The sequence below is a fragment of the Mus pahari genome, chromosome 13, assembly GCF_900095145.1.
Source record: "Mus pahari chromosome 13, PAHARI_EIJ_v1.1, whole genome shotgun sequence".
In the NCBI taxonomy this organism is placed as follows: Eukaryota; Metazoa; Chordata; class Mammalia; order Rodentia; family Muridae; genus Mus; species Mus pahari.
Window position 1 is genome coordinate 61,614,158 of NC_034602.1, and position 13,021 is coordinate 61,627,178.

Here is a 13,021-nt window from a genome sequence, read left to right on the forward strand (position 1 = left end):
TGTTTGGGCCTCCAAGAGGCAAAATAGTAATAAATAAAGCAATGGGTCTTGCTTTTCAATGATGTCACCCTCTGAAAACACCAGACTCTCTAGCTTAATACACACAACTACTATCATTCATTCAATAAGCTTTCCCTGAAAATAGTCATAAGCTGTGCAGTTCCATATAAGAACAAATTTAGGTAAAACTCTGCAGGTCTATGATACACCAGCTATTACTGACATACCCTGTTTGGGCACCTCTTTCCAGGCTGTAAACAACAACACACAGTGTTAAGGATGGTGTCCAGAAATGCTATGGTGCTGCCAGTTATACCATAAATGACTAAAAGGAATACAGAGTGATGTATATAACATAGCCACAGTTTTTTTTCTTTTTATTAAACCTAGGGTTGGGATGAATTTGCCAGTAGCCTAGGCCCATACAAGACTGAAAGACCCAGGAAGATCCTGGACAAAACTACAATGATGTCCAGAGAAGGCATCTGCCTGGTGGTACTGCACCACAGGAAGCTAGAGGCTTAGGCTTTCTTCACAGTCTTGTGCAAAGTCTTCAAAATGGAGAAGAAATGATAAATGACTTGATATCTCACATAAACATATTGAGAGACACCTGCTTGGATACCTGTGTGAAGTCCCACCTATTTAATCTCTCTTTGTTGCTCTGAAAAATGCCAAAGGGAAACGTCAGTCGGACTTTAGAGCAATCTAAATGGATGGTTATGCTACAGAGAACAAAATAGGCTCTGAAATCTTCTTCCTCGGGATGATCCTGAAGGTTGGCCCATTAGAGGCTCTCTGGGAGACTCCCACGAGTCTCAGACACAAGCAAAAGCTGGCCAGATGCATGATTGTACTGCAGGAGCACTGGACTCAACCTCCACTGTACCGGGGCAAGCGGGGAGCCTAAAGCCGGACTTTGCAGCTTTAAGAGAAGCAGAGACGCCCAACTTCTGTGGTTTACACTGTTTCTGTCTGGGGCTACAACTTGTTAAAAGTGCAGATACATCTCTTTTCCACACACACTGCAACATAGGATCCAGTCCTCCCCTTAACTCTTCTATCCCATATGCTTAGGTCTCAAATCATTACCACCACTAGGCAGGTCGCAAGAACCAATTCTTTCCATTCAAGTTTCTGATACCACTCAGGTTCGTTAAGCTTTGTCAATTGTCAACAACATTATGTAGTGGGCTTTATGTGAATACAACCTGTTTCATAAACAAATGTATTTTCATTAATTGATTATTCTACATTGTTATGTTTTATGATAATCACAAAAACATCAAAAGGGAAATTTTCTTTTGTGTACTGGTTTTGTTTCTAGAGACTCCTTAAATATACAAAAGTACGTGGACAAAATAAGACTGAATGAATAGGAAAGCCTCATCGTCTTCTTTCATTACCACTGCATAATATCTCCAGGGTAGACATGGTGCATCCCTTTAATCCCAGGATTCAAGAGACAAAAGATCAAGTCCCGATTATCCTATACAGCAAGTTTCAGGTCAGCCAAGACTGAACAATAAGACCCTCTCTCAAAACCAAACCAAACAAAAAAATATATTTTATCTGCTGGAAAGTAAACAAGTTATACAAGTCACATATCATACAAACAAATGTAATACTGAATATTGTCTGCACTGCATATGAAGTATAGCCAGTAATTATCACACTATTAACAACTATAGAGGACTTCATCTTCTGTTTACTCAACACTGCACAAAGACCTCATATGCCTCCAATATGTCATTCATTTTTTTTCATTCTTTGTTTAAAAAAAATAATCCAAGGAAAGTTTGATTACCATACCAAAAATTATTCAGTTAAAATCATATGACAACAGAACTCAGGAGCCAAAGAAAGGGCCTATCTCAGTCATTGAGAATAAATAAGTAAATATATATATGCAATTATCTATTAAAATAAAAATGTACTATAGACCTCTAGCCCAAGGACCTTAGTAGTAGCTAATATCATATTTTGCTTCTAACATATCCTTACATTTGATTGATAATTGAACACAAACTTTTCATTTCTTTTAAATTCTTTTCAGAGTCATCGGCCCTTTCCTTATAAACCATTCCTACAAGTCACTTCTAAAGTCCTCTGCACCCTAAAACTTTGAATACACATCACTCATGAATCATTCTGAGAGCACATGAATGTTTGCTTTCAACAACCTTCTTGCTTTTTTGATCAGGAACTGTACTCAAGGTATTGGGCATCACTGAGCTATATATAACCAGCCATATATTTTTTAATATTTTTTTAAATTTTACTACATAGTTTTGTTACACAGAACAGGTTATCCCTGAAATTAATCTTGTTGTCCAGACTAATTTTGAACTCATGAGCCTCCCTGTTAGCCTCCCTAGTACCTGAGAAACATCTCAATTGTTTTCTGTATATCTTGAATAACTCATGTTAATTATTAAATAAATTCTAGAGTAACACAATTTATAGAAACATGCTATCACACATCTCTCTGTGGTCTAAGAACAAGACTGAACGTAGAAACTGACATTCAGACCTGAAATCAATGACTTGAACTCACATCTTTCATAACTGTTAACATTAAACTTCTTGTGATTTCAGATCATAAAATAAGAACCCTAGGAAAATATGTCCTAGACGAGCTCTTCAAAACAACTTTTCAAAAATGTAGTTAAGTATGGTACTCAATCTAGATTTCACAGACTGCATCCATAATTTAAATGTCAAGGCTTGTCATTTCTAATAGTTATCATTTCTGAGCGGCACTGCGACTGTTAATTTTCATAAATATATGAGGCCTGTCTACACACTCATTCTGGCAGTGACCCCAGAAAACTGATCTAAAAACGAATGTTGTTTTAACAATTTGAAAAATTCCTCAGAAAAAGTAAAACTATCAGTTTATCTAGGTTGCTGCCTCCAATGTCTAACAGAGAGATAACAGAGTAACTTTATTCGTGTATTAGCAAGTGCTGGCTAATTTTAATGTATGTTCTTCGTTGACAAGATTATTGGGTGATTCTACCTTGGGTTTCCAATCTCATAAAGAAGTAAGATTTCAAATTTATAAGACCTATAATGATTTCCTTGGTGTATTTTTCAAAAATACAACCTCCTAAGACATAGACTTCGTGAATAGATGGCTTCTGATATTTGTACATATCCAAATGTGTTTCTCCCCCACCTCCCAGTGGTATGCCACGTGACTTGGTTAGCTTAGCCATACAACATCTCTGTGAGAGAAAAGGCAGATAAATAGAACTCAATGTCCCATTTCAGAGTTAGGAAATAAAGCTGGAAATAAAAGAAGACAATCATTCCAAATCATACTTCTAGCGTGTTGAAGAATTGTTAGGTTTTGAATAACTTGGTAGCGAAGCTGCTCTGACCCACCTAAGTGCCATCTTTAAATATGTTGTCAGCGGTACTGAAAGGACAATATGGTAATCTGGTAAAAAAAAATTATTGCATTTCTCTTAAAGAAAAAAGTAAAATGTATGGGTAATATTTTTTTGTGCTGCATGCTAAATATTAAATTCATTGGAATTAAAGTTCACTCAAGAGAGTCACAGGTGGTGATCTGAACCACTGTTCTGGAAGATTCAGATAGAACTAACAGTAATTCATGCACGAAAATGTCCAAAAATATCAGACTTAACAGGCTACATGTGTCTTAAGAGACACAATAAGCAGTTAACTTTATAGTAATAAATAAATTAGCTTTTAAATTAAAAGTGTCTATGGAAGAATGAAATTAGGTAAGAGCAATCAAGTTTGATGGGGTAGTTATGCTCTCGGATGTATTAGGTTAGCCAAGGTAGGTGACATCAATGAATATTCTATGTGCAAAGAAAACACCAACCAAAAATCCCCCACAGAGTGTCCTGATGTATTCACATCCCACGAAGGATGCCAGGGTAACTGAAGAGATATCTGCAAGCAGGGAGCTGTGTGTGCTGTGAAGCTAAAGAGTGGATGGAAGGTAGATCACTTGGGGCTGCACACATATCCAATGCAGGAAGAACAGGGTGTGATTGCAGAGCTCTTAACAGGCGGATGGTATGATCTGACTTAAAACTTTAAAAAGAATCTACCATTAATTATTAAATCTTTAAAAAGTGTATAATCCACTGTATTGCATAACCGGTGCCTTGTATCTTAATTTCAAAATACCATCCTTCTCTCAGAAATAAATATAACCACTTACTAAAAAATACCAAGTCTCAGAGTGTCTAAGGAACTTCTCTGTGTGACATCTAATAGTAAAGAGGGTTGAATAACTTTACTAACTTATTGTTAAAAATCTGACATCTCTTTATGTGTGTGTGTGTGTGTGTGTGTGTGTGTAATAAAAGGTCAAAAATAACACTTATGATTAATTACCTATTAGCTGTCAATGAACATGTTTGTTTTAGTGTATTATTACTGAATTGAATGTAAACCACTTCCTATATTAATTTATGGAATGTGACAGATTATTTACCTGAACTTTCTATTTCAAGTGGCATATGCATATTCAGGTTAAGACTTTTAGGTAGATGATTGGGCAGTCAAGAGTCAAAGAGGCCCTGAGTTTATTCCCCAGCACCCGCAAAACCTGTGATTCCAACTCAAGGAGAATCTGACATCTCTGACCTCCAAGGACACCTGTCCTCATGTACACACACAGCACCCAGACATAGACAGAATTACAAAGGAAAAGAATATACATTGCAATGCAGAAGTAATCATGATAAGTTTGCAAGAATCTATTTAGAAAATGGTGACTGACCTTCAGTTACTTTCAGTCACTTTCTAGCTGTCTACATGTACATCACTTTGCAATATGCAATTCTATATGACATCATACTCACCATTTATCAGAAGAGCCGTAATACAAACCTTATTTAAAGAATAACAAGTGTGCATCTACAGAGGCAGAATATTTAAAGTTTACACAAGTGCTGAGGACCAGTGCTGGTGTGTTAAATCTTCTGTGTAAGAGGGTTCATTTCTCTCACTGAGTCACACTGCCTACCTGAGCACTCATAACTAAAAGGGCACCCAGGTACAAGTGGTCCCATTTTCCGGGTGGCAGAAACTTAATCTAGGAATCAACATTTATTTTATGGCCACAATATGCAAATCAATACCCAGCGGCAGAAAACACAGAGGAGTTATGATACCAAATCCTTACAATCTTATTAAGATAATAAAGGCACATGGAAATGAAATAAATAATACAATAAAATATGTCATAAGTGAGATATAGCAACTGTTAAAAAAAAAAATTCAACAGACAGAATTGAATCTCAACATTTCAATTCTGTTAGGAAAGGCTGCACCAAAGGCCACTAATGCCATCACGGTTTTCGTAAGAATGTTAGGCTTTCAGTCAGCACAGAAGAGGAATAAAAGTCACTCTAGGAACAGTAGATAATATAGCCAAGGGCCAAAAGAGCAGATGGAAATGGATTGTCAAAAGAAAATAGTGAAGTCTGAGATGCCAGATACATGGGAAGTGACTTAACATGGAAAATATACCCCGAGAAGCAGACTGCCGGAAACTTGGTTTTCTTTTGAATGTGTTTGTTTTATTTTGTTTTGTTTTTGATCCTATGACAGGGGAGGGGGAAGAAAACAGCATTTGCTGAATGTTATGTAGACTGTGGTATCATACAAGATTCCTAATCAAGTTGTAAAAATGGAAAGGTTCACATAGTACATACACTTTGTTGTTATTATATTTTATTCTGTTTTGTAGAATATTTACATGGTTCAAAGGTGGAGGTTACACCACTATGATTCCAATGCTTATGATCTTTGAACAAACAAGATTAGTTCATTTTAATTAGAGAGAGAGCGAGAGAGAGAGACAGAGAGAGAGAGAGAGAGAGAGAGAGAGAGAGAGAGAGAGAAGAGACAGAGACAGACAGATACCACTCTTTTTTGGCTACTGTAAAAAAATTTCGTTTCGCAACAGCATTATTTCAGAAAGATAGCCTTCACAACACTATGACTGTGTTTTTGCANTATGATTCCAATGCTTATGATCTTTGAACAAACAAGATTAGTTCATTTTAATTAGAGAGAGAGCGAGAGAGAGAGAGAGAGAGAGAGAGAGAGAGAGAGAGAGAGAGAGAGAGAGAGAAGTGATACTCTCCCCTAGGTACCACTCTTTTTTGGCTACTGTAAAAAAATTTCGTTTCGCAACAGCATTATTTCAGAAAGATAGCCTTCACAACACTATGACTGTGTTTTTGCATACACTTTTAATCAGAGGAAACAGGCAACTTCCTGTTTCTGGCACCTTAGTAGGCAGGACATGGAGGAGAACATGGCTGTAGATATAGGTCACCCTTCAAGCTATGTATGCTCCATCCAGTCCCATCAACAGTATCTATCAAATTGGGACAATCGGAAGTATGGGATCAAGAGAAGGGATTGGGACACATAAAGCAGAGTCAGGTAATAAGAGTCATCAGATCATGCAATATTAATAGATGAACATTACAAAGGGATGGAGGAAAGAAAAGAGTAGCCTAAGAAATGACACACTATCTTCCATTAAACCAAGTGCCAAGACAGTGGGGGTTCATATTCAAATGTGAACAAATGGAGTTTTTAATATAAGAGATAGCATTTAAATATTAGAGATCATAAAATATCTGAAAGAGAAAATATATAGTTTCCTCTACCCAGCCTTGAAACCCACAAGAAAAGACCATTTTGGAACTGAAAAAACAATGAAGTTCAAGGTCTAGATGTTATATTTTACAATTTATTTTGCACCAGGCAATTCATTTAAAGATAAAATTTTCTATGTTTGAGATAAACGAGCTGCTCTTGTGCAATCCATAGTATAAACCACCGTTACAGTCTTGTGTTAGACTTATTTCTTTCTCTACAAGAGAATGCATGAGTGTGGTAATAGTTTATTGGCACATTTTCTACCATAATTTCCAAGCCATTTATGTTCCAACTATTTAGAAATATCCAGTATTAAGGAAATACAGTATTCCATTTTATGTTTTTCTTTGCTTTTTTTTCTCCTGAAAAAAATTCTCTTAGAAATAAAACCTGTCACTGTATCACCTGTGTCATTTTTGAAACATTGTTCTTCCTGGATCCTCTTTAAAATTTGACGGACTACTCAAGAATGAATGTGAATAACAAAATGTAATTCAATGATATACTGTTTAACAGGTTGGGTCTGTTTGACTGTTTTCCTACCACTGTCAAGACATACTGTACAGTTTTGGGAGATACTCAGAACCTAACAACTGTCTATCATCAAAATAATTACTAATATAAAATTCCACACATTGAGTTAATATAAAGTTTTGACAAAGTCACAGGTTCCCCAGGCTGGAATTCCCTGTATAGCTAAGGAAGACTTTTAACGTCTGAACAGTTAACCTCTATCTCCCAACTGCTGAAACCACAGGGGTGTGTCACCAGGAATAGAAACCCTTACAAAGTTGTTAATGCTGGAACAACCACAAACTGCACTCACCACTTCCTGGCATAGCTAATTCTGTCTTACTTTTGAATCGATTAAGATTTCAATAAGTATGTGTACATGGACATATTTATCACATATAGTATTACAATTAACATTTTAGGTAACATATCTATATGTGTACAAATCGACAAGCATTTAAAACTGTTAAAACTCATAAGTAACAATATCTTGGCTTGGGATATTGTCCCTATGCTTATTTATTTCTAACTTTAGTGTTACTTAACAATCCTGAACATTAATTGGCATTTAACACACTAGCCTCCTCTAATTTCCAATACTACTTAGATTTAAAAAACATTTTTTTTCACTTGAAAATTGTTGTTGAAGCCTGAAATTCACCTGTGTCAACTTTGTAAAGTAGGATTAGAACCACTACATATTTACAACATCTTTATTTCTCTGGCTATTATGTATCTATGCTGATCTGAAGATGGGCATCTGTAAAAATGATAATTTAGTAGCACTTGATACTACACCGGCACATCAGATAAATAATACAAATATATATTCTCTGCATAGAAAACAGAATGTTTCCAATAATTTAACTATGAAACTGTTCTCTCTCTCTCTCTCTCTCTCTCTCTCTCTCTCTCTCTCTCTCTCTCTCTCTCTCTCACACACACACACACACACACACACACACACACACACACACACACGTCCCTATACGAATATGGGCACTCAACACAATACATAACTAAATAGATTAGGCATGTGCAATGGGAAGTTATAATGTTTATTTTGTGTTTCTTACTTTCCATTCTGGAGGACTTCAAAGACTTGACAATTTCTTCATGCATGGAATGCATTAAGATGAGCACATTACCTTTAACTTGTAAAGCCATTGTATTTTGAAGGTTTAAAATAAAGGGAAACTATTTTTACCTCCCAGGCCTGGTCTAAGCCGATTATCATAACCATCCAGAAGTCTGTCTAGAATTCTTGTAAAGATGGTGATGTTATTTTTAGCCTCATCTTCTTGGATGTTAGCCAGCACCAACCTAAACAGATAATTTTACACATTTGTATATATCATATATGTACATACAGTGTTTGGCTAAGCGCCAAAATCCTCTTTCTCATTGATCTGAATTTAACTAAATTTAAGGCTCCTTCAGCCATTAGGGACATACATTTCTTTCTCTTTTTCACTCTATAAATATCACTAAACTTGTGGGGAAGGTAAGTATACTGTTTCAAAAAAGAACAGTAAATGCTAAGATATCAAAAGAATAATAGTAACACTGTTGAGACGTCTAGCATTTCACATTTTGTATGAACTATAATCTTAATGTCTCCTCTTTAGAACACAACATATTTGTAGATTCTCATATACTGACATTATCAACAATATTGTTTTGCAATTGGATGAAATAACTAGAGAAACTTCTGAAGTAATTCTTCAGTGTTGTGAATATTAATTGGAAAATAAACTGTTACCTTGGTGGCACGAAAATTCCCTGTCATTCGCATACATAGCATTATTGTTCGCTTATGTCTTTCACAGTTTTAGATAAAGGTAATTTCCTCACTTGGGATATACCTCCACCCAATGGCCAAGCATAATATAGACATCAAGGGAACTACACTGGCAGGTTGCCAGGCTCCAGTGTAGCCAGGAGATGGAGGTGGGGTCTGAAGGCAGGAGCAAAACACACACTCACAGACTCTAAGAAGGCCAGGTCTTTTGAGTGGTATCAGAGGAGTAATAAGGAGCTACATAAAGATAAAAGTGTCCAGTTACCCTTTCTCTGATGATAAATTTGTGGTAAGAAAAGGGGTCTTAAAACACCCCTAGCAAAACTTTAGAGGCAGTGATTTTCCTCCATGATTTCTCCAACATAAAGCCAGAAACCTGATTTTATGACAGCAATTTGGTCAAAGAAACAATGTATAAAACAGAGTGTCCCCTCTCATTGCCATCTTTTCTCGGAATGATTCAGAGATTTAAATTACTGTCCCCAAAAAGGAATCATTTATATAATAGAATAAAATACTGCCATGAACATTATTGGGTCAAATATAGAACAGAAAATGAGTAGAGTGATATTTAGTTAAGCTGTCAGTACTGATTCTTGGGGATTATTCATTGATAATTGAATGCCCAAGCCTTTAAAGTCAGGGAGTGTGTGTACTTCCATTCTAGTCAATATATATCATATAAAACATCACTGACAGAAACCATTTACATTTAAATGAATTCAGAACCAGAAGCTAACAATACTTATAAAACACCAAAATTGGCAACAAACTTCAAGCTGGCATTTTGAAGAGCAGAGGGAATGTTGAAGTGTGGACATGAAGATGGACATCTTCAAGTTATGTAAGAATACCAATTCATATACTCTACCTTCAAAAGTTTCTCATTCTAATTTTAAAGCCAGTCCATAAGATAGTCACAAGAGTCTAGCTGAAGTGTTTCACCTGGAGGTGTTTGTTTTTTAGTTATAGTTCAGATTATCTTTCTAAAGTCAATATTCAGTCATACATGGCATTTCCCAGTTAAGTGAAGTATTTCCAAATAGATTTCTTTTCTGTTCCAAAATATCTTAAACATTATTTGGTTAGAACTCATAAGAGGAATAATAAAATGATTTAATACTTATTAAAGAGTAATGGCTACAGAAGAACTATAACAAAATTTGTATTTTAATTTTTCTGGGGTTTAAAACCATTCCCTATACATGCATTCAATGAAATATACCCACTGCTGGCTTTATTTAAAAAAAAAAATCAGAGAAGATGACAATTAATGATATTACTTAAAGAAATCAAACTAATTTCTGTGTAGATAATAGGCAAAAGAAAATTCACACGTTTTAAGGAACCACTCTTGATCATTAACCAACTGAAAAACAAATTACCTCTAAATTAATAAGATGAAAAAGTTGGCTCATAAATCAGCTTTTGTTTCGATGTTTGTGATTGTCTAGTTGTGTGCTGCCTCCACCTACAGGTCTCAGACTCACATATCAGTTAGGATTTCTACTCTGTCTATAGTATTGAGCCCCAGTGGCTCAATACAAAATGCAAAGAAAGAAACAGAAAGAAAAGAAAAAACCTAAGTTGCCACTTAAATCATTTAGCCGATTATATTTTTTGTGTGTTCCAAGGTCAGCTTAGCTTCCTTACCAGACTTTGGTATAACTATGAACACCTTAACGATGGACATTCTTTAAACTAATATATTCCTGATAGGTAGTCGCTTCTTCAATTAAATGCCTCAAATAGAAAAAAAAAAATCCCATTCATTTTTTGTGTTTGGTCGCTTAAAAATAAAGAATCAGCAAACTTTTTAGAGTTTCAGACACTTAGTAGGACAATTTCCTGTACAATCCATTTCCACTAAAATAATTGATAATTCCTCAAAATACCTAGTCGTTTAAAGAGTGTGGATACACTCGTGTCACTTAAAAATCACTCCTAGACCTGGAATGAAGAAATAAAAAACAATTCTTCACCTGACTGGGTCCCACACCAGGACAACAAGCAGCAGAGACCATATGTTGCAGGTGCTCAATTTTGTCTTCATCTTCCTTGTTGCCAAAGCTATGGAAGAGAAAACAAAATTAAATTAAATTTGTTCTCGGTCCTACCAAGCCAGTAACCCAAAAGAATTCCATTTCATTTAGGAGGGGATGTTACTCCTGTCTACTAGGTATAGGAGTGGATGACAGGCAATGGGAAAAGATTTTTTTTAATGGAAAGATGACAGCACTAATATATTTTCCTCTGCCCATAACTTCCCCCAGCCCAATCATCTGAAAAAAAAAATCGTTATGCACACATGAAATGACAACCCCGGGACTCTAAACTGACACAGTAGCTTATGAAGGAATAGGTTGGAGGAATGTGTGCGAAAGAGGTGGAGAGATGGATACTCCACGCCTCACCCTCTCAAGGAAGACACCTCCGCAACGACAGCAGGAAAAAGCTGGCAGCAAGCAGGCTACTTTTCCATTGGTATCTTTTCCTTACAGTTAATTGTGGTCCTCCTGTCTTCACTTTACTCAACAACCACCACCACCACCCTCCAAAAAAAAAAAAAAAAAAAAAAAAAAAAAGAAAAGAAAAGAAAAAAAGAAAAAGAAAAAGAAAAGAAAAGAAAAGAAAAGAAAATTCAAATCATTCGCCCTGCCCTTTCACACTTGCCCACGTCCACGTTCAAGAGGCAGCAGGGTGGAAATCAAGTGCTGTGAACTATGCGTTTGTCAAACTATGCGTTTGACAGCTGCTCTGGAGCCAAGACTACCAAAGGAGCGAGAGGCTCCGGATCAGACGCCGCCAAGCAGGCAGGCAGCGCTGCCAGTGTGTGCAAAGTTGGAGTCTAAAAGAGCCCGGCCAGCGTTCAGCCGCCGCTGGACTGGCTTTTGGATTTTTATTGTAGTTGCGAATGTACGTTTCTGGGGAGGGACATTGGAATTCGATCTTGAAGGATGGAGAGACTAGGAGAACCTGAACCTCCGTGTCGAAGGAGCATGAAGAGTGGAGTGGGTTGGTGGGGTGGGGGTGGCATGCTGGAGAAGCAGAGGGGAATGAGCAAGGGTCCCCCCCCCGCCGCTGCCACCAACGTCTGTGACCCTACCTGAACAGCCAGCAGAAGTAGATGTTTTCCTCCAGTGGCTCTGAATCTGTCTCCACAGAAAACTTGAGAGAGGGAGAGGAGAGAGAGAGAGAGAGAGAGAGAGAGAGAGAGAGAGAGAGAGAGACTGCAGCAGCCTAAAGAGCAGGCAGCGAATGGATGGGGCTGGTGGAAGCTGGAGCAGAGAGCTTGAGGAGTCGTGGCCGCGCGAGGAGTAGGCGGCGAAGGCGTCCGTAGTGGCGGTGATGGGCGGAGGAGGAGGAGGAGGAAGAGGAGGAGGGAGTAGCGATCGCAGGAGCCCGGGTGGGGGCGCGGAGGCGCGTTGCGCGCAGGCAGCAGCGGGCACGAGCCCCGCGCCTGGAGGAGGAGGAGCTAGCCTAAGGAAGGTCTAAGGAGGTTCCAGGGAACAGGGGACCCCTTATCCCCCACCCCACTCCTGGCCAAGCGACCGCCGCCCTCTGGTCACCTGGGGCAGCACAGCCGGGGTGGCGCGGGGCACCCCAGTGCGCTTGGGAGCGCCGCTGCCTGCGCCCACACCGCGCTGGAGGAGTGGAGCCCACACCCTGCCCGGAGCTGGAGGCAGTGAGCTTCCTGGTGTAAGGGTTAGGGGGCGGCTGCTGGTGAGTGTGGGTGCTGAACTGTGAATGGTGTGTGTTTGTGAGGCCCTAGGTCCCACGGGCCGCTCCCTGCCGCTGGTCCCCCGACATCATCCCTAGTGGAGCGACGTCGCTGCCTGAAGAGGTAACGATGTATGGCTCCCACTGGAGGGCGAAGGGGCTAATCACGCCTTTACTTAGTCATCAGCGCATCCACGCAGGACCATGTTAAACGCACGTTACGTGGAATTACACAGCAGGAAGTTTCTTTGATTTCTTTAGCTCTCTGGATGTTCCTCTCTTTCCTCAGTGCTCCCGTAATTAGGACCAGTTTCCCCTCAA

General features: G+C 38.4%; 1 protein-coding gene across 2 annotated transcripts in view; it reads right to left on the reverse strand.

Moving 5' to 3' along the window:
* The window catches only part of Gabra2 (gamma-aminobutyric acid type A receptor alpha2 subunit), a 125,512-nt gene extending 113,057 nt beyond the window's left edge, over window positions 1-12,455 (reverse strand). Inside the window, exons 1-3 of one of the 2 annotated variants that reach the window (XM_021210613.2) lie at window positions 12,087-12,455; window positions 10,963-11,050; window positions 8,387-8,502 (exon numbers count right to left, since the gene is read on the reverse strand). In XM_021210613.2, the coding sequence (XP_021066272.1) occupies window positions 8,387-8,502; window positions 10,963-11,033 (187 nt within the window). In that variant the 5' untranslated portion in view covers window positions 11,034-11,050; window positions 12,087-12,455. Of the gene's footprint in view, window positions 1-8,386; window positions 8,503-10,962; window positions 11,051-11,394; window positions 11,504-12,086 lie in introns of those variants that run through there. The other variant, XM_029545403.1, reaches the window with a different exon arrangement.
* Window positions 12,456-13,021: the final 566 nt, after the last annotated feature.